The sequence below is a fragment of the Vulpes vulpes genome, chromosome 15 (genome assembly GCF_048418805.1).
Source record: "Vulpes vulpes isolate BD-2025 chromosome 15, VulVul3, whole genome shotgun sequence".
NCBI classification, from domain to species: Eukaryota; Metazoa; Chordata; class Mammalia; order Carnivora; family Canidae; genus Vulpes; species Vulpes vulpes.
In genome coordinates, this window is record NC_132794.1 from 79,607,214 (window position 1) to 79,634,159 (window position 26,946).

General features: G+C 51.6%; 1 protein-coding gene across 2 annotated transcripts in view; it reads right to left on the reverse strand.

Annotated features, from left to right (window-relative positions):
• Nucleotides 1–1,420: 1,420 nt before the first annotated feature.
• The window catches only part of ALOX5 (arachidonate 5-lipoxygenase), a 57,313-nt gene continuing 31,787 nt past the window's right edge, over nt 1,421–26,946 (reverse strand). The window contains exons 5-14 of one of the 2 annotated variants that reach the window (XM_025990024.2): nt 20,394–20,500; nt 18,200–18,372; nt 15,113–15,259; nt 6,931–7,134; nt 6,164–6,250; nt 4,556–4,734; nt 4,149–4,270; nt 3,669–3,769; nt 3,191–3,361; nt 1,421–2,136 (exon numbers count right to left, since the gene is read on the reverse strand). In XM_025990024.2, the coding sequence (XP_025845809.1) occupies nt 1,957–2,136; nt 3,191–3,361; nt 3,669–3,769; nt 4,149–4,270; nt 4,556–4,734; nt 6,164–6,250; nt 6,931–7,134; nt 15,113–15,259; nt 18,200–18,372; nt 20,394–20,500 (1,471 nt within the window). In that variant the 3' untranslated portion in view covers nt 1,421–1,956. Of the gene's footprint in view, nt 3,120–3,190; nt 3,362–3,668; nt 3,770–4,148; nt 4,271–4,555; nt 4,735–6,163; nt 6,251–6,930; nt 7,135–15,112; nt 15,260–18,199; nt 18,373–20,393; nt 20,501–26,946 lie in introns of both variants that reach the window. The other variant, XM_025990030.2, reaches the window with a different exon arrangement.

Genomic DNA, 26,946 nt, shown 5'->3' on the forward strand with positions numbered 1-26,946 from the left:
CTGCAGAGAACATTAACTGCGAGCTCCCTCTGCCACACTTTTGGATCTCTTGTGACATTCATGCCAAGACCATTTTTGTCATTCCTGCCTGATGCAAGATTTTTATAATGGATCACTTTTGTTTGAGGACTCCACATTAGCTGGAGTGAGGGTTTTGTAGAGGTGCAGGTGGTCTGGGGTCCATCTTGCCCCGACCTTCCTTTCTGGTCTGCTTGCACCCACAGGCTCAGGCCTGCACCATCATTTATGCCTGCTCCTCTCCCTTCCTCTGCTCATATGGCCTTGCCAGTTCTAAAGGTTGGTACCTTGGCCCTCACAAGGACATGGGGTTGAGTGAGGGCCTCTCCCATGACCATAGGATAATGAAGTCCACCCCTAAAGCCACTCATAAGTGTGGGCACATCTCAAAGGGATGGTAGGGAGTCTGGGCCAGTAAATGTCCAGACTTCTTTCTGGTACTTACCTAATGGTCAGGCTTCCTCAGAGGGACTTAACGCTTTCAGGGGCACATGCGTGCCTTCTCTCCCTTTCTATATCATCCCCTGTGGAAACCTTTTATGCAGACTTTGAGCTTCTGGCCTATCACATTGGGTACACCTTCCAGAAATTCTGGAGACCCTGCTGATTCAATTCTGAAGCCAGAGACAGGGAGTATAGTTTGGGCAAGTGTGTAGGAGGACACAATGAATCACCATGCCCAAGCTCAGGGCTGGCTCTGTTTTTTGGGTGTGGGTAAAGAAATGCATTTTAAAAGTCATTTTGAGGGACACCTGGGTGGCTCAGTGGTTAAGAGTCTTCCTTTGGCTCAGGACATGATCCTGGAATTGAGTCCCACATCAGGCTCCCTGCATGAAGCCTGCTTCTCCCTCTCCCTATATCCCTGCCTCTTTCTCTCTGTGTCTCTCATGAATAAATAAATAAATAAATAAAATCTTTTAAAAAATCATTTTGAGTCTTCTCTTATTAGAGAAAACAGCCCCCAGCTCCCAAGGTAGTGCCTAGAACCTGTCAGGTGCCTTGCAGGAGAAAAATGGGGGAGCAGCAGGCTGGGGCCTTGTGCCAGCCCTGGGCACACATAGAAGGTGAGTTCTTTGTCCTGCAGGGGCCCTAGGTCCAAGGGAGAGGCTACATGGGAGGATTACAATAGTTATCCTGGGGGGACAAAGCCCTGGGGGGAGAGATGAGAATCAAAGACGCCTCCCCAGGGTGGATGACATTTGGGAGGTGTTCTGAAGAAAAAGTGGAGCTTTCTGAGCAACGAGTTGGGAAAACCACCTTCTATCTAGACTGGGTTTTTTGGCAGGGGGCACTTTTGCCTAGGGAATCACAGTGATTATGGCGCCCTTTTTTTTTTTTTTTTTGTGGGAAGAGGGGATGTGAGCTGTTTGGGGTGATTGGAATATAGCATGTTTAAGGAGACTTGTTTTGAATGCACTTCTTTATTTTTATGACAACAATTCCTAATTTATTCAACAAGGATGTATTTGGGCATCTAGTATATGCAAGAAATTGGACTAAGCATAAATAGAACAGAAAATAATCATGCCTCCCAATGAGAACAAATGTCTATCAGTTGTCTTCTTGTTGCTGCCTGGTGTGGAAGCACTGAGCTGGGTGCAGGGCAGGAGGCCACACAGTCCTGCTCTGCGTCAGACGGATTTGTGCAGTGTACTCACTCTGATCAGAGTATGGGATTCACTAAAGATTGAGGGAAAAACTTTTAGAATGCACTGAAGCTTAGGCATAACATGGCCCAACTTGGACATCCTTTGGTTTGAAGCCAGTAAGCCTGGGCCTGAGGAATCGTGGCAGCCACAGAAAAGCAAGCTGCAAGGTCTGCCCCAGGGCCACCTGGGTGCCTGCCCACCTGGGCAGGCTGGAGTCTGGGACCTGAGCTTAGCCTCGAGCTAAGCCGTAGCTTAGCCATATCCAAGTGAGACTGGCTCAGGTGGCTTCTTAGATGGCTACACTATTGGGAATCCGGTCTGGGGACAAGTAGTAATATGGCAGCTTCTTGTTCTTGTTGCGCTCAGCAATCATGCTGACGATGGTGTCAAGGTTCTTGCGGAACCGGGCAATGGCCTCTTTTACAGGCTTCTCGATGAAATGCTCTTCTGGGTACATGCCCAGGAACAGCTAAGGGCCCAGATACAGACAGGTTAATCTTTGCTGAGGTGATGTCAAATGACAGGCCTTGTCTCACCCCCAGAGACCATCTCTTGGGAAGTGAGCGAGGGAGCATGTGCTCATTTCCCTCCCTCCATCCACTGCCACCTGCTGAGAGCACCCCAAGAATGCTGCTGGTCTGGGGTCTCAGATAACTGGGAAAGATAACTGCCCTGCTGTGGGGTGGCTACCAGGGTGTGTAATGACATGAGTGAACGGGGGACTGTGGTGGGCACGCGGCTGTACGGTCCTGCCTTCCCATCTGGGCTCCAGGCAGCAGGGGCACAGGAGCCAGCGCTTGCCTCTCCGGCCCAGGACGGCCATGGCCAGGCCCTGCTGGGGTACTGTGCTTGTTTGTACACTCACACAGATGTCTGCAAATTCAAACTAGATAGAGCTTTATGAAAGTTATTGGGTTATTAAAACTGGAAAGTTTCATACCCAGGGCTGGAAAGGGTGAGATTTTGGATTAGTTTGTGGAGGACAGATCGTCTCAACATTCTTTGGCCCAGAAATTCCTCTACTAGGAACACGTCATCTGGCGCTACTGAACACATGTGCAAAGACATGTACACACGTGCAAAGATGTTAGTGGAGGACTAACACATTAGCAAAGTCCCCAAAGCAACCTCAGTGCCCCCTAAAATGGCACATGGGTCTGGGGCTGGTAGAACTGGTCATCATTCTGTGCAACACAGAGCTAATGCCACAGGGTTGTGCCTGAGATCCTGAGATACCCAGCTTTGACATTAGGTTCAGTAAAGGGTGTGTGCATGGAAATGTCTGGAAAGATTCCCAGGAAACTCTTGGTTGTTCCCTCGGGGTAGTCACCGGGGAGCAGAGTCCCTTGCTCCCCTGCTCCAAGCTCCATCCAGGCGCAGGCCTGAGGACCTCTTGGGCACCCCCAGCCTTGGAAGTCAGGATTTCTGGAGAGCAGGAGTCCAGCTTAAGCCCTGAGACGGAGGAATGGGTTACATGCGAGCGACCTGCCCTTTAGAAGGGGCAGAATGTCTCCCGCGCTTACCTCATTTTCTTGGAACTGGCTCAGTGCCCATACTGCGCCCAGATGCCAGCAGGAGCGGCCACGGTCTGGCAGCGTGCCCACAATCTGCTCGATGGTGACGACACCCTTGGCCGTCGGTGGCGGGGCCCGCATGGTTGGGGGAGCATTGGGGATCCAGGAGCACCAGTCGTACTGCAGGGACAGACACAGACACAGGCGTGCCTCCCCGGCTGGTCCCACTGCCTGCAGTGGCCCACGTCCCTCCCTGCACCACTGAGAGCGCCGGCCACACGCCTGCCCTCCTTGTACTAGGCTTCCTGCTCCCGCAAGGCCGCCTACCGTCCCCTCTCTGGCTGCTGCCCTCAGCTTAGTGGGCGGAACACGTCCCTGACGCTGCCTGAGACCAGCCCCAGAAGACCAGAAAGAGGGGTGGCTCTGGCCGGGCCCCTCAGCAGCAGTCAAGGTGACCCTGGCCATGTCCCGCCCAGCCTTTGCCCACCTGGCCGAAGTTCACTGCTGCATGCTGGGCCGAGGCCGTGAAGATCACTACTGTTAGGTACTCCGACAGCTTCTCTCTGGTCTTGATGGACTTGGGGAAACCTAGTGAAGAGCCAGGGGCTGGCTGAGGCCCTGGGGTTGGGGGGGTGGACTGATGACCCTTGGGCACCCTCCCCCACCCCACCCCAGGCCCTGAGCTCCCCCACACAGGGACTCGGGGGGCCCAGCCATGGGCAAGACACTGGGAGAGACAGCAGCTTGGCCAGGGCTCTGATGTTTCTCATCCTGGTTCTCAGTGGCTGCAGAAAGTCCCTGAGATGTTCCCATGAGACCTCCTGATGGCCAGGGGTCCCCTTACGGGGCTCTGGCCCCAGCACCAGGTGCTAAGGTGGATGCTGGGGCCAGAACTGCCCAAGGGCAGTCAGAGGGGCAGGGAAGAGCAGAAGGGAGAGCCAGAGGGAGAGCTGGGGGCAGTGTGTACCTGAGGTCTTCTTGCCCCGCATGCCGTACACATAAACATCCTTCACAAAGTCCTGCAGCTCCTGGTCCTCTACCACCATCTGGTCACTCTTGTAGTAGATGCCTACCACCTCGGCCGTGAACCTGGCTCAGGAGGAGGGGCCCAGCTAGGAGTGGATGACCTGGCCTGGGTTTGCAGCTGGGCCCCAGGGCGGGGCTCCAGTGGTGACCCCCGGATTTATTCCTTAATGTCCAGACTCAGGTCACTCACCCACACTCACACATCCACCCTCCTTCCTCCATCAGTGCCCTGACAATGGAGCCATCTCTGGCCCACTGAGTCAGACGTCCAGACCCTGGGCCTCTCCTCCTCCAGGACCTCCCCTCGCTCTGCACAGAGCAGGCCCCACAGCCCCAGCGTGCACTCACGTCTTGATGGCCTCCCACACCAGGAGCCCGTCATCCCGGTAGAAGTAGTAGGGAATGTCCTCTGTGCTGTCCATTCCCCGAGCTTTGATGGCCTCGGGGAAGCACAGGGAGATGTAGGTCAGGTCCTGCATGGCCCTCTGCACCATCTGCACGTGTCCACCGCCCCCTGTGGCGTTGGCCTTGAGTGGGAGGAGAAAGAGTACCATGAGCTGAGCCTGGGCAGACCTCCTCAGCCTTCTTGCCCAGAGCTCTCCACAAGAAACTGAAAGGACACTGGGGTGGCCAGGCATGTGGAGGGGCGAGCCCATGTCCTGTGAGTTTGGGAGGTGGGATGTTTAATTCAGGGAATACCAAGGGCAGCCCAATGAGGAGGTTACGGAGAGGCACCTGTGCCCCATCCAGTGCCAGAGGTTGCAGTGGAAGGGGTGTGTGCAGAGACGGGGTGGGGGGGGGGGAAGCTGCAGGAGGGCGGGGCCTGCTCTCATGCTGAGCACAGGCTGCCCAGAGTCCAAGCACTGCTCTCAGTGACCTCATCTCTGGGCTAAAGGGGCAGATACCAGCCCCCAGGACCATACAGCTCTCCTGAGGGCAGTGTTTGCTTAGGTGAGGGCTGGAGAGATACATAAGAAGGGATCCTGGTCCTCATCCCAGCTGTTGAGACGTAGGCTTACATGGTGGCTGGGCAGTCAGGCCACAGAACCTTCAAAGGAGGACTTGCATCCTGGGGTGCCACACATTGGTCCACAGCGTCATTTAACCCAAGCCAGAGTGATTGGAGATGCTCCTTGGACCTTCTAATTGGATGGGATATGGCAGTCGCCATGTGGGAACGTGAGCCCAGAGCTCCCTGTGGTGAGGTCCCAGTCCCTCACCCTCGGGGGAAAGCCTGTCTGCAGGGCCTGACTGGGAGGATGGCACCAACACAGTGGAAAGAGAGGCAGAGTACCAGCTGGTGTGGTTGTCCCCTGGGGCCATTATTCGAGTCCCTGGGTCCATTTTGGGAGGGTCAGAGGCGCTCTCACCTCTGTTATGTCCAGGGTTTTGAGAGAATACACTTCTTTTCCAGCTTCAGCTAGTTTGACTCGGGTTTTGTCATTTTCAACCCAAACGGTGGTTCGGCCTCACTGATGATGTGACTGCCTCACTAATGGGTGATCGAAGAGGAAAGGGGGCAGGAGTGAGGGATACTGGGAGGGTCCAGGCGTGGTAAGGCCACAGGGGGTCCGAATGGGCAAGGTGCTGCCTGGGAGGATGTGAGGGTCAGGCAGGTGGTAGGCCCAGCTGAGGGAGGGAGGAGTGGGTGCCAGGAGGCAGGATCTCTACCCACAGGCCAGAGGATGGGGAAGAGCAGGAGAAGTCTACAGGGTGACACAGGCCAGGAGAAGAAGTGAGAAGCAAGCAGCGCATTTGGAAGGGAAGAGGTGACTGGTATGGAAGGTGCCACAAATTGGCCAGAGGATGTGGGGAGCTGTCACTGTGAGTGCCTCCGGCCTCCAACCCTTCCGAGGCACCCACTACCACCACAGAGCCTAGAGGTCTGTCTCCTGAGAGGAAATCTGGCATGGGGGTGGAGGTTTGGAGAAGTGGGGCCCGCACAGAGGTGCCCACCTTGTCAAAGAGTCCATACTCGCAGATGAGCTGTTCACGGGCCTTGGTGTTGATGGCAATGGTGAACCGCACGTGTGCCACCAGAAGCTGCAGGGAAGAGCAGGAGAAGGCCTCAAAGCAGGCCTGGCCAGGCCTCATCCTGACCAGGTCTGCACCCCCAGGGGCCCCCAGAGACCCCAAGCACCCTGCACCCCAGTCCGATGCAGAGGGGCTGCTGGAGGCCTGGGGAATGCAGCTTCGATGCTGAGTGACATGATAATGATAAAAATGATAATAGCCAACATTTGTCAAGTGCTTAACTAGGTGCTAGGTATGGGTTTACGCTCTCTGAATTCGTGAACTATTTTGGTTCTGACAATAATCCTATGAGGCAAGTGCTCTCTGCTTTACAGATGAGGAAACAGGCCCAGAGAGCTATTTTGAGCCTGCATCACCCCAGCAGTCGGTGTCAGTAGGATTCAGGAAGACAGAAGGGTGGTGATGGTGGGGACTACCACCGCGGATCACACGAGGCTCACACTGACCTCATCGGCCTCTCCAAACTTTCTTCCCAGGCCAGCCAGGGCTTGTGTTGGGCCCAGGCCTTGTGTCCTCAGGAACCCGGAGGCTCAGAGCTGTACCACTGCCTCCTGAGCATCTCTCCAAGGGCCCCTCTCTGCTGGCTCCTCCCAGCGCCAGCCCCGTGGGGTGGTCCGTGCCCCAGCTCCCTCTGTCCCCCCACCGTGCCCACACCCTGCTCTGCTGGGCAAGGCAGGAGCTTGCCCTACCTTGAAAATGGGGTGCACTGCGGGCAGGTGGCGGTACATGGCGATGCCAAAGACTTCAGACACCAGATGTGTGCGCAGAAGGTGAGTGATGGTCTGGTGGATGTGGAAGTCACTGGAGCGCACCCAGATTTTGGCCAGAAGCCAGTCATATTTTGCATCCGAAGGGAGAAAAATTGGGTTTTCATCTCCTGGGACTTGGTTGAGCTGATACATTGGAAAAAGAAAATGAATGGCAATGTTTGGTTCTATATATCTGTAGGAGAGCCTGGCCTCTCAGGAAATTCCAGAAGAATCCATCCACATGTCTTAAACAGGGGCCTCTTAGTCATGAGAGGATCACCAAGGAGTGCAGGGAGCCCAAGGTTTGCATTTCCCACCCCAGTGACATCACTTACGACATCATCTACATCATCTGTGGGACGCTGGACACCTTCCTGAGCCTCTCTGAGCCTCAGTCCCGCCATCTGCAGCACTATTTACTTACTCCCCGAGTGATGGCTAGTGACTAAGATGGCAAGAAAATCCCAGCAAGGAGCACGCCGGGTGCTTTGAGTGCATCGCTCGGCTCCTCTACCCAGGCCCCCAGCTTTCCTCCCTCCTGGTTTCTGCCGACTGCTCTGATGGCTGCTTTTCCGTGTCCCACACTTGCCCTTCCTCTGTTCTTCCCTTAAACATTGCTGTTCCGCAGCCTCCAGCTGCCACACCTGCTTCCCTTTCTGCCCTGGATGAGGTCCCCGGCTCCCCAGGTGCTAGGGTCCTGGGGATGCAGTGGCCAAGGGTACGGTCACCTGAGCCCAGACCTGCAGCCAGGGGCCTCCTGTAGGTGAGACCAGGCCTGCCCGCACCCTTTCCAGTTTGGACTCCACACCGCGGCCAAGGTGACTTTTTTCTAAAATGCCAAACAGGAGGTAATATCAACCTCTTCTTTAAAAAAGATCACCTCTTAATGCCAGAAAATAAAGCCCCCAAAGTCCATGATCTGGCAGCTGACGCCTCTGTGGAAGTCACCCTATGTTCGGCCCTCCCTGCCCTCCAGTTCCTTGGTTCCAGCTCTGCCCATGACAACAGCCACTAGCCTGCACGGGTTCAGGACTCAGCAGGATGAGGTCACGCGAGTGCTGTCCTGACCTCTTTCAGGGGAGCACACGGAGCCTTGGAGGGGTGAACATTTATGATGAGAAGGAACTACCCGAGTGGAAGGAGCAGGATACGGCTCGGGGAGCTGCGGGCCAGGCCGGCTCCTGGGACACCAGCGGGCTAGCCGACTGACAGACCAAGGGGGACGGTCGCCCGGGACTGGGCGGAGGGGCCAAACTCAGTGGACTCCTTAAGGTAACGGGACTGTTCTGGGAGGTGATTTCCCTGTCTCTCGCTGGCAAACTTGTCCAGTAGAAACAGTGCAAGCCGTATCAGGTGGTCACAGTAATACAAGTAAAAAGAAACAGGTGAACTTTCTGCTAATGATCTAACTTTATTTTACCCAATATATCCCCCTCATTCTAACCCTTTGAAATCAGGTGTGTACCAGAACACCTGGGCTGTGACTCACCATGTTTCAAGTGCTCTATGACAGCCAGCTCCACTCTGCTCGCCTGGGATAGGAAGGTTTGACTTTCCCAATATATTTTTTTTAAGAATTTTTTAAATGTTTATTTATTTATGATAGTCACAGAGAGAGAGAGAGAGAGAGAGAGAGGCAGAGACACAGGCAGAGGGAGAAGCAGGCTCCATGCAGGGAGCCCGACGTGGGATTCGATCCTGGGTCTCCAGGATCGCGCCCTGGGCCAAAGGCAGGCGCTAAACTGCTGTGCCACCCAGGGGTCCCATGACTTTCCCAATATTCATGTCTATTTATTAATGCAATTTAGTTGCTAACTTTTAATATCAGATAATTTCATGTAAAAATCCGAATTATCAGGTCTTCTTCAAAAATGAGGTCTGTGAACTCTGAATGCACATTTTTATAGAACAGCACTCATCCTTTTTGAATGGTGCCACCTCTGCCATTGGCCCCTGCTCTCCCTGTTTGCACCCTTCCTACCCCCCTCACCCCACTTCTCCCTTCCCTGCCACTGCCTCCACCTCCCCGCTGCTCCCCCACACCCACTGTCCTGCCCCTCCCCCAGCCGGCACCCCTCCCGAGTTTCCTTCATTTTGTCCTAATTGCCTGGCCCCACAGACACCTGACTCGGCACCTGGTCTCCCAGAACACATGGGCGGCCTGCCACGCTCTGGAACTTGGCTCTGCAGCTGAGGACACCCTCTGCCACCAGGTGCTCTGCTGTACTATCTCATTTAATCCCCACTAGCAGGGAGAAACTGAGGCTCAGAGTGGTTGTGTAGGTCTCCCAAGTCACACGTTGGGCAAACAGCTGAGCTGGGATGGGACCCACACTGTTCATTCCTGGGCACTGCCTTCAGCCCGTCTCTTCACTCAGTGCCTCGTCCAGACTCCCCCTTGCTTCCGCTTTGAACTTGTACACTGGCCTCTAAGGCCATGTTGACTTGGGCTGTCCCCTGCTACCCATCATGCTGTCCCCCCAACTCCTGTCCAGGCTCAGTGGTACCGTGGGACTCTAGAATGTGCCATGAAATACCTTGCTGTTTTTGATTTTTAAATTTGTGTTTTTATTAACAAAGTAGTTTTTTGCTTCTGATTAGAAATCTTATCGTAAAAAAAAAAAATTCTAGTCACTTCAGAAGAGCATAATAAAAAATAACCTGATAATCCAGCTTCTTTTGAGCAGATGTGTTTACCTGTTCAATTTCCCATAAATTGTTGAACACTGTGATAAGGAAGGTCTCTTTTTTCTTTGGCTCACTTTGTGCCCTAACCAGTCCATCCCAGTGTTCATTACCGGTGCACCTGTGTCCTGGGGCACCTCTCCATACCCACACAGGTGCCGGCCCTGCCCCGTCTGCACTGTGCATTCAGTTTGCATGGATGACATGAGATCTCTGCTCTGTGTCTTACTTTCCGCTTTGTTAACTCACTGTGGAAACCCCTCAGGTCGGCTGTGATACCTCAAGTTCATTCTTACTAATGGTGGTGCAACAATTCATCATCTGGACATAAAAGATTTCATTCAGTCAATCCTCTACTGCCTTCGGATTGTCTCCAAGTTTGTGTTCCTGCCACCAGCCATGCTTGGGATGTCCTCGCATGTGCATGCTCACTGTGAGCACTTTCATCCTACTGCCCGGGCACCAGAGGAGAGGCTGCAGGGCTGGGAAGGCTGCTCTCTGGGGCAGGCAGTGTCCTCCCCCGCCTCCCCCCATCCCGTGGGCTCATGCAGCTGGGACACACCCGCTCAGTGGCGCTGGTACCCTGTGCCCCTCCCATCAGCCTGGCCATGCCACCCCGCCCTGGGGACCCTCTGACCACCCACCGCAATCCAGAACCTCAGAGGCACACCTTAGCCGCACAGGTGCACGGTAAGGCATGTGAGCTGCCCCGGCCCAGGTGTCACAGTGTGCGCTCGCGCTCGCCCAGGCCTGCAGCAGCTCACAGCCAGGGCTGGGGAGGCCGTCCTTGCTAGAGGTTGGGTGTTCCCACTTTTTTTTTTTTTCTGCCTCCAACTTAATGAGTCAGAAGTGATATCTCATTGTAACTAATTTGCATTTCCTTAACTATTAGTGACCTGGAGAATTTTTCCCTGTGCTGATTTTTCCATATGTTTCCTCTTCTATCAACTGCCTCTCATTCTCTGCCCATTTTAGTATTGGGATATTTGTCTTTTCCTTATCAGTTTGAAGCAACTATGTGTATATTGTGGATATTCATCCTTTATCTCTCCCTGTAGAGCATTTATTTCCTCCTATTATTTGCCTTTTGCCTTTGTTTATGGTGTATTTTATCATTTACTTTTTAAAACGTGACAATCCAATATACCTATCTTTCCCTTTATTACTTCTTGGTTTCCTGTTTTACTTTAAGAACCTCCTTGGGATCCCTGGGTGGCGCAGCGGTTTGGCGCCTGCCTTTGGCCCAGGGCGCGATCCTGGAGACCCGGGATCGAATCCCATGTCGGGCTCCCGGTGCATGGAGCCTGCTTCTCCCTCTGCCTATGTCTCTGCCTCTCTCTCTCTCTCTGTGTGACTATCATAAATTAAAAAAAAAAAAAAAAAATTAAAAAAAAAAGATTAAAAAAAAAAAGAACCTCCTTAGTGGGCATATTATACATCCTTCTCCTAAATTCTTTTTACTTTTTTTTTATTTTAATCTTTCCTTCATCTGAAATTTATTTTTGTTAATAGTATGACATACGGATCCAATTTAATCTTTTCCTTCTGTGAAGGCAGCTGTGATTGCATCATCGAAATTCACCCCTTTGCACTGAGTTGAGAAACCACCACTATCTACATTCAATTCTTATGTACTGGGCTTATTTCTGGCCTCTTTACACTTACCCCACCCTCACCCCCGGTCTGTGATGCGTAGCACCTGTGTTGAACAGAGACCTTAAGGTATTCCTTAATAAGAGCAAGGAAGTCCTCATTTTTTTCTTTTCCAAAAAACCTTTTGGCTTTCCTTGAATACATCTTTTTCCACATGACTCTTTAAATTCTTTTATTTGATTTTCTCACCTTCAACTTTTCTCCACCCCTTACCAAAGAGAGGGGGGGGGGAGAAACTGACTGAAATTTTAGTTGGAAATGCATTAAATTCATAGGTTTAACTTTGATAGAACTGACCCTATTATGATATAAACTTTTCTTGATCAATATGAAAAGGGCACTTGTTAAGATTTGAATATAAATAATAGTGAAAGGGAATAGAAGGGAAGGGAGAAGAAATGCGTGGGAAATATCAGAAAGGGAGACAGAACATGAAGACTCCTAACTCTGGGAAACGAACTAGGGGTGGTGGAAGGGGAGGAGGGCGGGGAGTGGGGGTGAATGAGTGACGGGCACTGAGGGGGGCACTTGACGGGACGAGCACTGGGTGTTATTCTGTATGTTGGCAAATTGAACACCAATAAAAATAAATTAAAAAAAAAGATTTGATTTTACAGCATTTAAAATGACTTTACAGCTTATATGGTTTGATATCGTGTTGTTAGTATGGAGAGCAACAACTGGTGCTTTCAGGGAGTCTATTTATCCAGACACATCGCTAAACCTATGTATTGATTCTAATAACTTTTTGAAAAATGAGAATCTCTTAGGTTTTCTAGATCCATCATCATATCATCACCAAAAGATAGTCTTCTGTTTTTTTTTTTTCCACATGCTTATTGATTATGTTCTTATTTGTCACTGGTGTCGGGACCTCCAGGATGGTGTTGAGTGAAATAGTGACATCAGCATTCTTATTTATGATTTTAACAGAAATGGCTTTAGGGTTGCCATTTAAAAAAAAAGATTTATTGATTTATCCATGAGAGACACACACAGAGAGTCAGAGACATAGGCAGAGGGAGATCTGATCCCAGATCCTGGGATCACACCCTCAGCCAGAGGCAGATGCTCAACCACTGAGCCACTCTACAGGTGTCCATAGGGTTGCCATTTTTTGGGTGATGTTTCCTGTCTCTATCACAGGGACATAGATTCATTTCATTGGTATTTTAATATTTGTTAGTTGTGGCTCCTAAATGGTTTTTTTTTTTGGGGGGGGGTGATGTTTCCTGTCTCTATCACAGGGACATAGATTCCTTTCATTGGTATTTTAATATTTGTTAGTTGTGGCTCCTAAATGTTATCAAGTTCCCTGTTGGTGTCAATTGATAGAATCAAAAGATTGTTCCTTACAGGTGTCATGAATTACACCAGAAGTTTTCTTGCTATTGAAACATCTTGGAAGAAACCCTGCTTGGTTATGACCTATTAGTCCTTCATGACACTGCTGTATTCACTCTGTTAATATCATCTTTGGATTTCCTTTAAAAATCTGTATTTGTAACTTGGATTGGTCTTTAACTTTCTTTGGAGACCTGCCTGTTCAGGGTTTCAGCATGAAGGTTATGCCAGCTTCACAAAATGAGTTCTGGAGCTGGGACTTCTGGGTGGCTCAGTAGTTGAGCGTCTGCCTTTGGCTCAAGTCGTGATCCCGAGGTCCGGGGGTCGAGTCCCACACCAGGTTCCCCATGGGGAGTCTGCTTCTCCCTCTGCCTGTATCTCTGCCTCTCTCTCTGTGTCTCTCATAATAAATAAAATCTTTAAAAAAATGATTTCTGGAGCTGAAACACCTGAAGGAGTCCTGGAAGTGTCTGCTGGGTAAAGGCTGGCTGGAATTTGGCTGGCTGATCAGCACCTGGTCCCCTTATCAGGCTAGACATTCAGCTTCTCTGGAGTGGTGTCAGGTTTTTACTCATTGCTTCCAGCTTTTCAAATTTGTTGCCATGCTATTACCATTAAAGAGGACAAACACCCTTGTGATTATGTCTTCTTATTCCTACTCTTGTGTATTTTTGCTCTTTTTTTCTTTCATTAGCTTCATAATGGGGTTATTGATTTTCTTGGCCTTTCTAAGAACGAATGTTTGGTTTATTATCCTCTGGCTTTCATTTTCATGGTTCTTTATAGTTTGCAAAGGTTGCATTTTCAGTAGAGAGAAGAGATTCAGGAACATTGTGACTTGTCCAAGGTCCCACGCCTGTTAGCAAGTGGCCAAGCTGGGACTGCAGCCAGGCCCCTGACTCTAGGCCACATGAAGACTCTGGAGGACCGGAGGCTTCAGGGAGCCTACCAGTGGTAAATGGCTCCTCTCCTCAGGTCTCTTAGTTCTGTTTGCTTCCCTTCCATCGTCTGTCCCTTTATCTTTTGCTTCAGTTTCTTAAGCATAAGGCTTCTCTCTGATAGGCTGGGAATTCTTCTGGGGGAAGATGTGCCCCTGTGACCAGGAGATGTGTGGGGGTTTGGGGCGAGTATGGACTGGACTCTGGAGCTGGACGGCCTGGCACCCATCCCCACTATGCTGTGTGCACCTGTGTCTGTTTTCTCACCTGCTGGAAATGACCCACAGCAGTAGTCCCCAACCTTGGAGGGTTGTAATGACGATTACATAAATAAAGGCAGGTCGTGGTCTGAAACCCTGATGACCAGGTGTCTCAGAATCCAGAAGTTTTAGGATTTTTAGCAGCATATATACTTCATTATGTGACACCTCTCTCCCCTGCTCTGAGTCTTGGACAACAGAATATTTTACAATCAAACACAGCAGTATTTCTGTAGTGACAGACATGCATACCACATTGGATGGGGCAAAGCTTCTATATAGTCTTTCCTTTTGGTTCACAGCAAGTTTTGTTGCCAATGAATTTGGTGCAAACTTTTGAAAAACCTAGCAGTTTTAGGACTTTTTAGATTTCAGAATTGCAGGTAAGGGACTATGGACTGTGCAGGCTAACTCTTGGGACAATCTTGTCATGGGGTTAGTGCCAGGCAAGCCAGCTGCTATTATGCCCGTAGCACTCAATGCCCAGTTTGTAGCTGGCTCAAAGTCAAGTCTGCTGGATGCTTGCCCACCTGTCCCCAGAAGGAGCCCCGGGGCAGCAGCCCCCAACACAGAACTACATCTAGTCCTGTCTTACGTGTTCTTTCTTCCTGTCTGCATACCAGCTGTCACAATGTGCTGGGTGCTCTGAGGAAGCAGAGGGCAGCCAGGAATTGGAGAGATGAAGCTCTGCCCCTGCCTCCTGTCACCCAAACTGGTCCTTTTTCTCCTTCTCCATCATCATTAGTAAAAACAAGAATCCACGGGTATTAGGGCACTAGAAGGGAGCATTGCAGGACTGGCCTGCTTCCTGACCTCCATGATGTACCCTGGTGGCCATGGTCTCCAGCTCCTCTCCCAGCTTCACCTGCCAGGCCCCCTTTTGCTGTTTTGACCTGGGGCCCCTGGTCAGGATGCTGGGCAGGTGGGAGGGATGTAGTATGTTACCCCAGGGCAGGTCCTTAGCAGAGCACCTGGCCCTGCCAGCAATCTGTCGAGTGTACCTTGGGGAGGGGAGCCCTTTCTGCTTCTCATGGCCAGCCCTCCCCACAGCTGCCAGGAAGCCTTAAGATCTTGTTTTCCTGGTCCATCTGGCAGAGTCTCAGCGTTCAGTACCCTCCTTAGAAGATGTGAGAAGAGTGGCCTCCTCCTCCTGGAGGTTAAGGTGGAGACACCCAGGGAACTCCTGCCTAGGCCCTGGCTGCCCCAGAGCTGTCTAGGAAAGGAGCAAGGTAGGCAGCCTACCTGGATGGCAATGGGGACAATCTTGTTGGCCAGATTCTTGTACAGCAAGCAGATGGGCGCTGCCAGGAACTGCAGAGTGCAGGGGTCTGTTTTGTTGGCATCGATACCATCCAGCAGGTCAAAGTCCACGATGAAGATATTCCCTTGCTGCAGGAGGCAAGAGGAAATGTGTCCACATCACTCCCAGCTGGAGATGGACCTGAAGCTTAGGCCCAGAGAGAGGGAGAGGTGGCTCTAGAGGCCCCTAGTGTCTGATTAGGGTCAGAATTTACAGTTTTGTTCTCTGACTCTAGGCCAGTTGACATCCAGAATGTTCAGAGGTTGTGGTGGTTTTCTGGTAATGGGAAGGATGTATTGTCACTGGAAGCTGCTTGACCCTCAGGGAAGATGCTAGCAGTGGCAGGGTGGCAGTGTAATAAGGAAGCAGATAGAGTGCAGACAAAACAGACAAGAGAACGCAAATACAGAAGAGCACCGCGCCCGGCCTCCGTTACGTAGTGTCACAACCTGGTCACCTTTGGGAGGAGAAGTGGGGGTGGCTCTTTGGTGGTGGAAGCTTCTGCAGGGGGTATCTGCAGGGGCAGGATCTAGAGACGCAGGGTTCGGGGAGGGGGTCTTTAGGGCTTGGGGGAGGGTAGGCTCTTCAGGGGCAGGAGGGGTCTGTATCCCTGGATGGTGTGTCCTGTGTCCTGGTCTGAGGCTGGTGGCATGGTGGGGCCATTTGGTGAAAATTCACTGAGCTTGCTGACACTCCTGATTTGGGTTCTTTTCTGTGGTTATTATACTTCAAAAAAATTAACTTGCTAATGGGATTTGAGGAAGGGAGAAAGCTACTCTTTGCAGAATATTGTCCAGTCTTCTACAGGGAGCCCACCCTGAGTGCTGTGAGGGTTCCTTTCATAAACTTGGGGTCTACTCAGGCCAGAACTTGAAGAATTTGGGTAGAGGACAGGTGGCGCTTCTTCTAAAGCCCTTCTTATTTTAAGCAAGTAATGGATGCAGCTGGGGAGGGGGGTGGGCTCTGCGCTGCTGCAGGGTTGCCGAGTTTCCACAGGTGCTCAGGTGAGATGTGTGTCCACAACTCTGCCTGTAGAGGGCGTGCTGGGCCACCGAGCACAGGCTTCAGGAATCCCTCTAAGGGGGACCAAAGACCAAAGATGGGACAGGAGCCAAGGGCCTGGCCACCAGCTTCCTCCTTTTTTGACCCAAAGGACCATGGATGGCAGTCATCTGACACCAGTGATGAGCTCTGAGCAGTCTGTCTGCAGTGTGTGTGGGGCAGGGGTGAGGAGGATGGGGTTTGTGCCCATTGCTCACGAGGGCAGGAGCATGGGGAGAAGCTGGTTTCAGGAGACTGTATGATGGGGCCCCTCGGAATCACCTTGTCAAGGAGGTAGAGACACATGGGTTGCTGGGTCACAGGGATGGGTGGGCTTCTGTGATAGGCTGGACAACTGGATTTTCAGAGTGGACATGACCATCATGAGTACTGCACAGGAGTGGCTGCCGATCACATCTCGAGAAGACCCAGGTTAGTTACGGTGATGAGGGCAGGCTAACAATGGGCCCTGGGATTTGGACCTGTGCCTGGGCCACTTCTCTGTTATCCCAAGCCACTTCCTCTCTCTGGGTCTCAGTTTCGTCCTTCCGAAAAGTGAGGGGGGAAACCTATCTCTTAGTTCTGACATTTGGGGATTCTGCAGTGGACACTGCTATTCTTGCCTGTCTGGTGTCCCTGTCCTCTCTTTTTGGCCCACGTGCTCCATTTTCCTGGCCCTAACAACTAATTCAGGGAATTAAGACTTGTGTTGTAGGAGATGAGAGGTCTGCAAAAGATGGCTGGTATGTGTGTAAGGGATGGTATGTGAAAGATGGTGTGTAAGACTCTAGTCAGTGGCAGCTATTAGCTTATTGCTTTGAGACTCAAGTCCATCACTCAGAGGAAAGGTGACTATTGTGACAAAGACGGCCAGCCGTGGAAGTGGCAAGGACTCCCAAGCAGACGCTGTGTAGCCCCCTGCCAGAGGGCTACACAGTCCCTTCCAATTCTAGGATTCTGTGGCTTTCAAGGTTCTGATTCTCTGACTTGAAGTGTGAAACATATAGCCACTGAATCAATGTTAATCCATCCAGAAATTAAATCTACAAGGGAATACTGCTGTGTGTGCATGCATGTGTGAGTATGTGCCCGTGTAGGGGTGTGTGTTGTCCTGGTTAGCTGTCCATGTGAGTAGGTAGTGTCTGGGGCCTGGGCTGGTCCAGGGTGAGGGCGTTGGGACTGCTGCCCTGGGGCAGGGGACTGTGAGCTGGGCAGGTGGCCCTCTAGAGTCCGGTGGGCAGGGTGTCGAGCTGGGAGGGTTGTCCACAGATGCACAGACCATCCATCTCTAGCTGGGGCCCCAAGGCAAGCTGAGCAAATCAGACATGATGACCAGAAACAGAAGGCCACCTAGACACCTGCGGCGCAGGGGGCAGGAGGCCCCCTTGTCCTGGCTCTGGGGGAAGATACTAACCGCCTGGAGAGCAAGCACTATTCTGGGCCCTCAAATGCCTGCAGGTGAGCCAGAGGAAGAGCAGGGGAGAGGGTAGGGCAGAAGCAGAAGACACCAACATTTCTAATTAGAAAGTTAAAAATTCCATCCATTTTCTCCCTTTTTTCCTCTTCTGCTGCAAGGCTTGCTTCTTTCTCCCATTTCCTTACCTTTGCAAGGCTGGTGACAATTTTGCAGCCTTGTGTGTAAAGCCTCTATCATGAAGCCTGGCTCACAACCAGCCTCTACTGAGAGGGACCCCTCTTTTAATTAATGATACTGCTATTGAAAATACTGACATGTTCCTAGCTCCAAGCACTGAGAAATGTCACCCTCAATTCCTCCTCCTACATTGGAAATTTTCCATCAGTACCCAGGGAAGGGAAGAGACCACTTTACCGAGGGCAGCTCATCTCGTCAGCCTGGCCGATGAGCCTGGACATAGCAGCCTGCAGGCTGGTGAGCACCGGCTGGCAGAAAGTGGTCTCCGCCTGACAGAGTGTGACCTGGCCATCTGAGCTGGCCTGGCCGAAGTCACCAGACAACCAGGTCCTACCTCGACCTCTTGCTCCAAGGTGAGCTGCCGCTCCAGACTGCACTCCACCATCTCTGTGGTCACAGGGAGCTTCTCGGGTAGCTTCTTGCAGCGCTGGATCAACACTGGGTTGCAGCCATTCAGGAACTGGTAGCCAAACATGAGGTCTTCCTGCCAGTGGTTCATGACACGCTCTGTAGGGGAGAAAATTGTGGCCCTGCCCGAACTCTGAGTGGGGGCAACCCAGGTTGCAGCCCTTCTGACCCTGGCTGAGGGTCAGTGTCCCTGCTGGGTACCTTCTCACAGGGGTTTGCTAGGCAGCTGGTCAACCACAGATTCCCCTGGCTATGCCCTATTGCTTGACCACGGGGTCAGGCCACGCCACTATGTTGTCCTCCCTGAACCACCCTTGGTGCCTCAGAAGGTTCCTGAAGAATTCCTTTCTTAAGAACAACACCAAAAAAAAAAAAAAAAAAAAAAAAGAACAACACCAAAAAATGGACAAATGGGATTGCATCAAACTAAAAAAGCTCTGCACAGCAAAGGGAACAGTTAACAGGGTAAAAAGACAACTTAGAGAATAGAGGACATTTGCAAACCAAGGGTTAATCTCCAAAATATGTAAAGACTCCCACAACTCAACAAAAAAACTAATAACCTGATTAACAAGTGGGCAAAGGACTTGAACAGACATTTCTCCAAAGAAGACATACAAATGGCCAGCAGGTATATGAAAAAATGCTCAGTATCACTAATCATCAGGGAAATGCAAATCAGAACCACAATGACATATCACCTCATACCTGTCAGGATGGCTATTATAAAACCAAAAGACAACAGGTGATGGAGAGGATGCAAAGAAACGGGAACCCTTGTGCACTGTTGGGGGGAATGCAAAATGTGTGGCCACTATGGAAAACAGTAGAGTGAGTTCCCAAAAAATTAAAACTAGAAGTCCTATGTGATCTAGTGATCCCACTTCTGAGTATTTATCCAAAAGAATTTAAATCAGGATCTGGAAGAGATATCTGCACTCCCGTGGTCACTGCAGCTCACTTCATAACAGCTGAGATGTGGAAACAATCTTAAAAAAGGAAGGATGTCCTGCAGTGTGTGACAGTGTGGATGAACGTGGAGGCCATCATGCTACGGGAAGCCAGCCCGCCACAGAAAGACAGATACTGCAGGATTCCACTTACACGTGGTATTTAACACAGTCACGCTCATAAAATCAAAGAGTGGAATGGTGGTTGCCAGGGGCTGTGGGAGGGGAAACACGGAGTCACCAATCAGTGAGCATGAAGTTTCAGTTGAGCAAGATGAATTCATTCTAGAGATCTGCAGTACGACACTGTGCCTGTAGAGGAAAGAGGGACTTGGGTCCTTCTGTCCAGGATGGAAGGAGAAGGAGGGAGAAGGAGGGGAGCAGAGAGCCCTCCTGGGGAGGAGTCTGCAAAGGCAGTTTTCCCCAGGTGCTTCTTTCTTTCTTTTTTTAAAGATTTTATTTATTTATTTATTTATTTATTTATTTATTTATTTATTTATTTATTTATTTATTAATTAGAGAGAGAGAGAGAGAGAGAGAGAGAGAGAGATTGAGAGGCAGAGACACAGGCAGAAGGAGAAGCAGGCTCTATGCAGGGAGCCTGATGTGGGACTCGATCCCAGGTCTCCAGGATCAGGCCCTGGACTGAAGACAGTGCTAAAGCACTGAGCCACCGGGGCTGCCCCCCAGGTGCTTATTTCAATGCCTGTTCTTCATCATCCTTCCTGTTTCCTTATCTTTCTGTTGCTGTTTTTCCCTTCCTGGGCCAACCCCGGCAATTACGATGCTATTGCGAGCCAACACCTACTCAACACCTCCGAGTCTGAGGGAACCTAAAGTTGCTATTAGGTAAATGCTTTAAAAACACACTTAAGTTCTGCCTTTGCTCTGCTCAGAAGTATCATAAATGAGCGATTCATGTAAACACAACGTTCTGACCGTGTTGAGACCTCTGATGATGAAGTGAGGTGGAGGGAGCTCAGTCCCGAATGTCAAGGAGGAGAAGCCTCTGGGCGGGAGGGTGATCAGCAGGGTGCTGTGGGCGCTGGGGAGGCCAGGGTGGCCCGGCCTGCTGAGCCTGCTGCCACACTGGAGTGGGGGGGTGGAGGGGTGGACTAGTTCCCAGGCCAGTCTCCCCAGCACCACGAGAGAACCCCAAGGCACACTCACCAGAAATAGTGTTGCTGATCTTGACGAAGATCTTCTCAAAATCAGCGAAGTCACTCCAAGAAGACTGGAACATGTGCATGAAGCGGTTGATGAACAGGTTCTCCATCCTGCAGGCCAGGAGACCACATCCCCACTTGCATTCATCCTGGCTTTGCCTCCCTCTCCAAAGCCCCTTCACCCTGTATCTCCTGAGGCCTCTGAATACTCCCTGGGCAACAGGTAGCTGAATCCAGGACAGCTGTGAGGGCGCAGCTGATGGGCCTTGAAGAACCAGGACACAGACAGGCACCTGTGCTTATCTTCCTACTGCGTCTCCCCGTGAAGGAATCTGACTACTGCCCTCGAGAACAGTCTATAGGGCCTCCAATCCCATCCATGCCTGCTTTCATCCACACCTTCATTCATTCATCAAACTTTTGCAGCCCCCACTTGGTGCAAGCTTCCAGGCACAGAGTGCCCTAGCTGCTATGCAGCTACCCTAGCTAGTCTCCTGGAGTTTTAGAAGATTTGCAGTTTGATTGACTTTATCCCTTATCTACTTTCTGCCTAATCCTGGCTCTGTGCCTGGTGCCGAGGGAGATAGTTTTCCCAATGCTCATTATGCGGGGTAGCAAAATAAGCCAGGACAGAAGCATGATAAATTCAAAATGCAGGCTGCAGGCACTAGAGAGTGAGATCTGAGTGGTCTGAGCAATCCTGGGGGCCTGCTGGAGGAGGTAACTGTGGGATGGGCCTGGGAAAGGTAGGGAATCGTGAAAGAGGTATCCCAGACTTCCCTCCTAACTCGAGCAAGGTACAGGACAGAGGTTAGGAAATTCCAGCCAGTGCTCATGTGACACCCTCTGCCTCAGTCTGGCACACCCACAGCTGAGGGTACCAGGCAGTTATCCTATTTCATCCCCACCGCCCACTCCAGAGTTCAATCCCCCTACTTGTGCTGCCTTTCGTACGTGCTCACTTGGGGCCTTTGCGTGTACTGTTCCCTCTGCCTGGAATGCCCTGTGCTCCTTTCTTCTCCTCCTGAGCCTCGGGGTTGAGTGTATATGCAGGGCTTGCCTAGAGTGCCCCCAGTCCTCCCCTGACCTCAGGGAAGTTGCTCCTTCCCTGCCCAGACCAGGCTGCCCCATGACACTGTCTCAGCAGCGCCAATGGCAGATTCTGTACAAAGGCATGTATGTGGCTCTCGGCCTCTGCCTGAAGCACCAGGAGGGCGGGCTGAGTCCACATGCTCAGCGCTGAGCCTCGGCCTCCAGGTTCCCGGTGGCTCGGGCAGCCTGGATCGCTGGGAGGGACAGCAGGTACCTGGGGCAGGAGACCCCCCTCCCCATCCAGCTACCTCCCCAGCAGGGCCAGCAGACCTAACCCTGCCCAGAGGAAGCAGCCCTAACCTGTGCAGGTCCAGGGCTGTCCTGGGACCCGCTCCTTGGGGGGGTGGGGTGGCGGTTGGGGGACAGGGGAGGTGCTGGCTGGGGCCTGAGTGTTGTTGCAGGAAGGTGTGCGAGTTCCAAAGCCACCTCAGGCCTTTCCCATCAGAATCAAAGGATGGAGGTTTGGGTGTTTTGTCCCAAGCGGACCTGGCTGATGGGGACATGTGGCTGCCTCATCCCAGGGAAGTGACAAGGGAGCAGGCATGAGGGCAGCGAGTCTGAGTGGCTGAATGCAGGGACTTAGCAGGCAAGCAGGAAATGCAGGGGCCCCTCCCAGCCCTGCCAGACACAGGAAAGGCACGTGAGGCAGAACATGACACCTATGACTCCCCTTTTGCTAGATGGTTCCCCCTCCATCTAGCAAATGTTTCTCCTCTGCACCAGCCCTCCCCCACCTCCCAGGAGCCGGAGGAGCCCATGCTGGGAATCCCTAGGGGCCTCGACTTCTCTTCTGTGAGTGGGATGAAGTGGCTGCCTGCAGGCTATGGAGAGGCAGTAGTGCCTGGAAGGTGCTGGAGTGCAGCCTGGACAGTGTGGTGCACTCAGCAGGTGCCCAGCACCTCGGGGCTGGAGAATGATGCTGGACTGGTTCTCCAGGCCCCGCTGGTACCGTCAACACTTTTACCCTAGCCCCTCCTCAGGAAGGAGGAGCTTTGACACACACGTTTGGGTTTTTTTTTTTGTTTTTTTCATGACTGCTTATTTTCCACACATGCTTTTGGGCCTCACCACAGTGAGGCAGGCCCCTGGCTAAGCCTTTCAGGACTGTCACCCCTTCCTCTGCCAGCATCCACTGTCCTCCTCCACCTCCCTTGTCAGCTGAGCCTCCTGGGACAGAAACCACTGGTAAACCAGAGGAGTAAGCCTCACTGTGACATCCACTTCAGACTGGGTGTGGAAAAACACTCATTTCTGAGAGAGGAGAGGCCTTCCCAGGTCTCAGCGGTCTTGGCAGTCCCCCGCCCTCCCCACCCCAAGCCCAGTGCCAGATGGTGCCCAGGAAAGAGATCCCGAACATGGAGGGATCTTGTGGGGAACCGAGAGTGAGTCATAGTCCTTGGCTCATCGTCTCCCCAGCTGGGTCTCTCTGACCTCGAAAGGTTGGCATGAAAACAGGGTGGGGTATAGCCGTACTCAGAGGAAGCCACCAATTCAGGAAGAAGTGGAGTTAGGAGGAAAATATTTGCATGTCATCTGGAGGCAAAATATTTCTACATGCTTATAGACAACTAGAATATTGGGACCAAGGATCTGTTATTGCATGAAGAGGATCCTGCAGCCTCAAGAGTGCACCTGGCTCATTCAGGGTCACACAGCCAGGCGGGGACGTGCACTGGGCTGCTTGCTGTGCCAGGAGAGGGCTGAGCCCTTGCCTCCTCTGCTTCCCCTGCTCCTTTCCTTCTAGCAGCTTCTCCATTTTCCACCTCACAGTTTTGTTGTTTGGAGTGGGAGGCAAAGCTTACTGAGGAGGGCTGGCCTCATCCCAGCCAGAGCAGGCAGCTGAGACGAGACAAGTTACCAGATTTACCCAGAAGTGGCATGGAAACTGAACTGCCCAAACCTGGGGGTTCGATGGGGAAGGTCTCTCTGCTGACCTCAGCCACAAGTCTGTTTTCCTCAGGCAGGACTAGGTTTAGCCATGGGCAGAGTGGCACGCTATGGAGTGGGCTACAGGGGCACAGGCTAGCGAGGCCCTGGGGCTGAGCGTCCTCTCTCTCTGGAACTGTCCGCCCAGAGCCAGGGGCTGGGCACTTGGGTGTCTTTTCCCCATCAGACCACTAGGGGGCTGGACCCGGGGTCTTGGACTCTCCCTCCTCCCCCACCCAAGTGCTGGCGTCTGGCCCAAGACTGGATGGGTCTGGGAGTCCCTGAAAGATGGCAGCTGAGATGGTGCTGGGAGCACAAGGTGTCAAGGGCCTGGCCTAAGAACCCAGCCCCATTGCTTCCCAGACACGTGGCCTTGGGTAAGTCCCTGATCTTGCTGTGTCTCCGTTTTCTCACCTGTGAAATGGGCACAATGACAGTCCCTGCCTCACGGAGTCGACATAATGCACAGAAAACTCTATACATAAGAAGAGTTCAACAAACATTAGCAAGTAGTGCCATAATGGTCACTCACTGTTAATATTAGTCTGCAGCCTTCGGCACTGGCATTCTGGGGAACCAGCAGACAGGCTCAAAATCTTGTCTGCAGCACAGCACTTTACCCCCCTCCTTTCCCTGGGGCTTCTTGTTCTATTCCTCTTTCCTCCTTCACACCCAATTCATGGAAGAATCTTCACCTACTCACTCCTTTTTACTTCCTGTCCCCTTTGCCTCCAAAAGTGCTCTCATCCAGGGCACCAGTGACTTCTTAGTGGCTGCATCCAAAGGGCCCTATAGTCAACTCTAAAGTCCCCTGATTTCTCTAGTGCATCTGACAACCAACTCCTTTCTTCTTGACATTAAAATGCTGAGCCTCTTGGACCACCATGGTCCTACTCCCCTCCACCCCCCTGCCAGGTAGAGGCTGAGCTCTTTGCCCCATTCCTGTCTTGATAGCCTCAGCCCCTCTTCCCCACATAGGTTTCTACTCTGGTCCCCTGGCTCACCAGAATTCTCACTGCCTAAAATGCCATCCCCTCCACTCCTCCAATCAGTGTAAGTTCCTACGTATCCTTCAAAACTCAGGTTGGGCATCTTCTCTCTTGGAAAGCATTTTTCTGATGCTGTCCCCCCCAGAGTTACTTCCTCCCTGCCTCAAGTTCTCCCAGCACCTCTTCCCTAGGGAAGAGCTACTACATGCCATTGTATGTAGTATCCATTGTATGCAGCTATCTACAACTTGGTCTCCACTAGACTCTGAGCTTCTTGGAGTTGTGACCAGAGGGCCACTTTTGATTCATCTTGGACCTCACCCCCAGGAGCTCCATAAACATTTGTTAAAGGAGGAGCAGCAGTAGCTCCCCCAGCCCTGCTTGCACAGGCATAGAGGAAGCCCAGAAGAGCTTGCCAGTGGGCAGTGACAGTGTCTGAGGAGGCAGCTCCCAGCTGGGCTCCTTCCTTGGGCTCAGGAATGAGGAAAGAGTCCTCCCAAGCACCCAGAATGGATACACTAGAGGGAACTCGCCTATGGCATATCAGACATCACCATGGGGGCATCACATAGGTGAGTTCATGGAAATCTCATAACAATTCCAGCAGTTAGGCATCATCAGCCTCATATCGTAGGGAGGAAACTCAGGGTCAGGATACTGAAAAGACTCTCCCAAGATGACACAGCTAGAATTTTTAGCAACCCTAGCTGCTGGGCTCTAAATAGGCAGCCTTTAGTTTTTGAAGGGTGATGAATCATGGGTTGATACTTATTGCTATAATTCTAAGAGATCAATAGATTTTTTTTCCCAAGAAAGCAAAATACAACCTCACTATTCTGAGTCTGGTCCAGGAACCAGCAGCACCAGCATCACATGGGGGCTTGCTGGGAATACACACTCGATCCCCATTCAGACCCAATGATCAGAACTTGTGTCTACCAATGTCTCATGCGGACCCACATGCACATGAATGTCTGAGAGATGCTGTCTGGACCCACACTCCCTCACCAGGCAGCCTGGCTGCTTGTCCTTACTGTCTTAAGCAAGGAGGCTTGGAGCGGCTGCCCGGTGTCCTGGAGGAGCCCAGCTGCCCTAGAATAAACCTTGCCAAAAGAGCCACATTCAGTTAAAATTGCACCTTCCTTTATTGAGTTTGTTTCATAGTAGAAATCAGTATTTTCTTTTTCTACTCCCAGGACAGGCTTGAGGTAAGTGTGGGGGAGGGGCACAGGAGAAGAAAAGGCAAGGGTTGCTGGTACCTACAAGAGTTCTAGGGTCCAGACATCCAGCAGGCGCTACATAAATGGCAGGTGAGCTAAAGTAAAGAGCAGAGAAGGACACAGGGAAGCCAAGAAAAGGGAAAGGTTCTGCCTCCTGTCCCCTGAGGGCCACCTGCTCTGGGAGGCCTCCAGCCCACAAAGGAAAGCCAGTCTGAGGAGATGGGAGAACACAGGGATATTAAGCAGGTTTTTTTTTTTTTTTATGCCAGGGTTTCTCAAGGCCTTACAATCCTGGGGGGCAGGGGTTCACAGTATGCTCCCCAGACCAGCAGCATCAGCAACCCCTGGAGTTAAAATGCAGATTATCAGGTCCTGCCTCAGCCCTCCTGCATCAGAAACTATAGAAATGGGTCGAGAAATCCTGATTTTTAACAAGCTCTCCAGGGGATTCTGATGAGGTTGCAATGTTTTCCAAAGTAATTTGACCACAGAACAAGCTCTTTTATAGGGAAACCATATTTTATGCTTTGTGTTATGTCTTCTTTTATGACCCATTTTTAACCACACACGCAAAAATGCTACTTTAGCAAATATAACTAAAATGTCTCAGGTCTAACTTAGGTGGGAATATCTCCTCTACATTTCCCAACATATTTATCTTCCAATGGGATGCATCTCTGACTGTCTAACAAAATTCGATAGAGGCAAACAGGGTTAATATACAGACAGACATGCAGACATCAGTTGGAAGAAGCAGGAGATAGTTTTTAAAACTTCCAATATTAGGGGATTTTGGGTGGCGTTTGTTAGGTTAAGGGGGAGGACACTATTATCTACGAGTATTCTGGTGATGTGCAGCCAACTTGCAGCCAACTTGTTTCTGAGCTGGGGTGGTAGTAGGAGGGCATGGGGTCTTCTTTCTGCACAGAACTCATGGCTTTAGTTTCTGGAGAAATGAAAGGCCCCACCGTGGGCCTCACTATGCTGCTTCCCTGCTTTCCTCCTCCTCCTCTGCTGGAACTGCCCCCAGCCAGTGTCATCCCTTCCGTCCCTTCTACGCTCCTGCTCTTCAGCATCTCAGGCGCCTGAGCCTTCTCTTCACCACCAACTCCTTTCAAGGAGCCACACATGTGATTTTGTCTGGCCTTCAACTAGCAGCAGTGACCTGTGTAGGGGGCTGGGAGCAGGCAGTGATCGGGGCTATGGCCAAGGGGCTGTGGTCCTACCCCTCCTGGCCCTCCCCAGTACACGACCTCTGGCCCTCGGCCTGAGCCTGCAAGACATCACCAGAGGCTACACGGGGCTCTTGACCTCAACGAGACCCCCACGC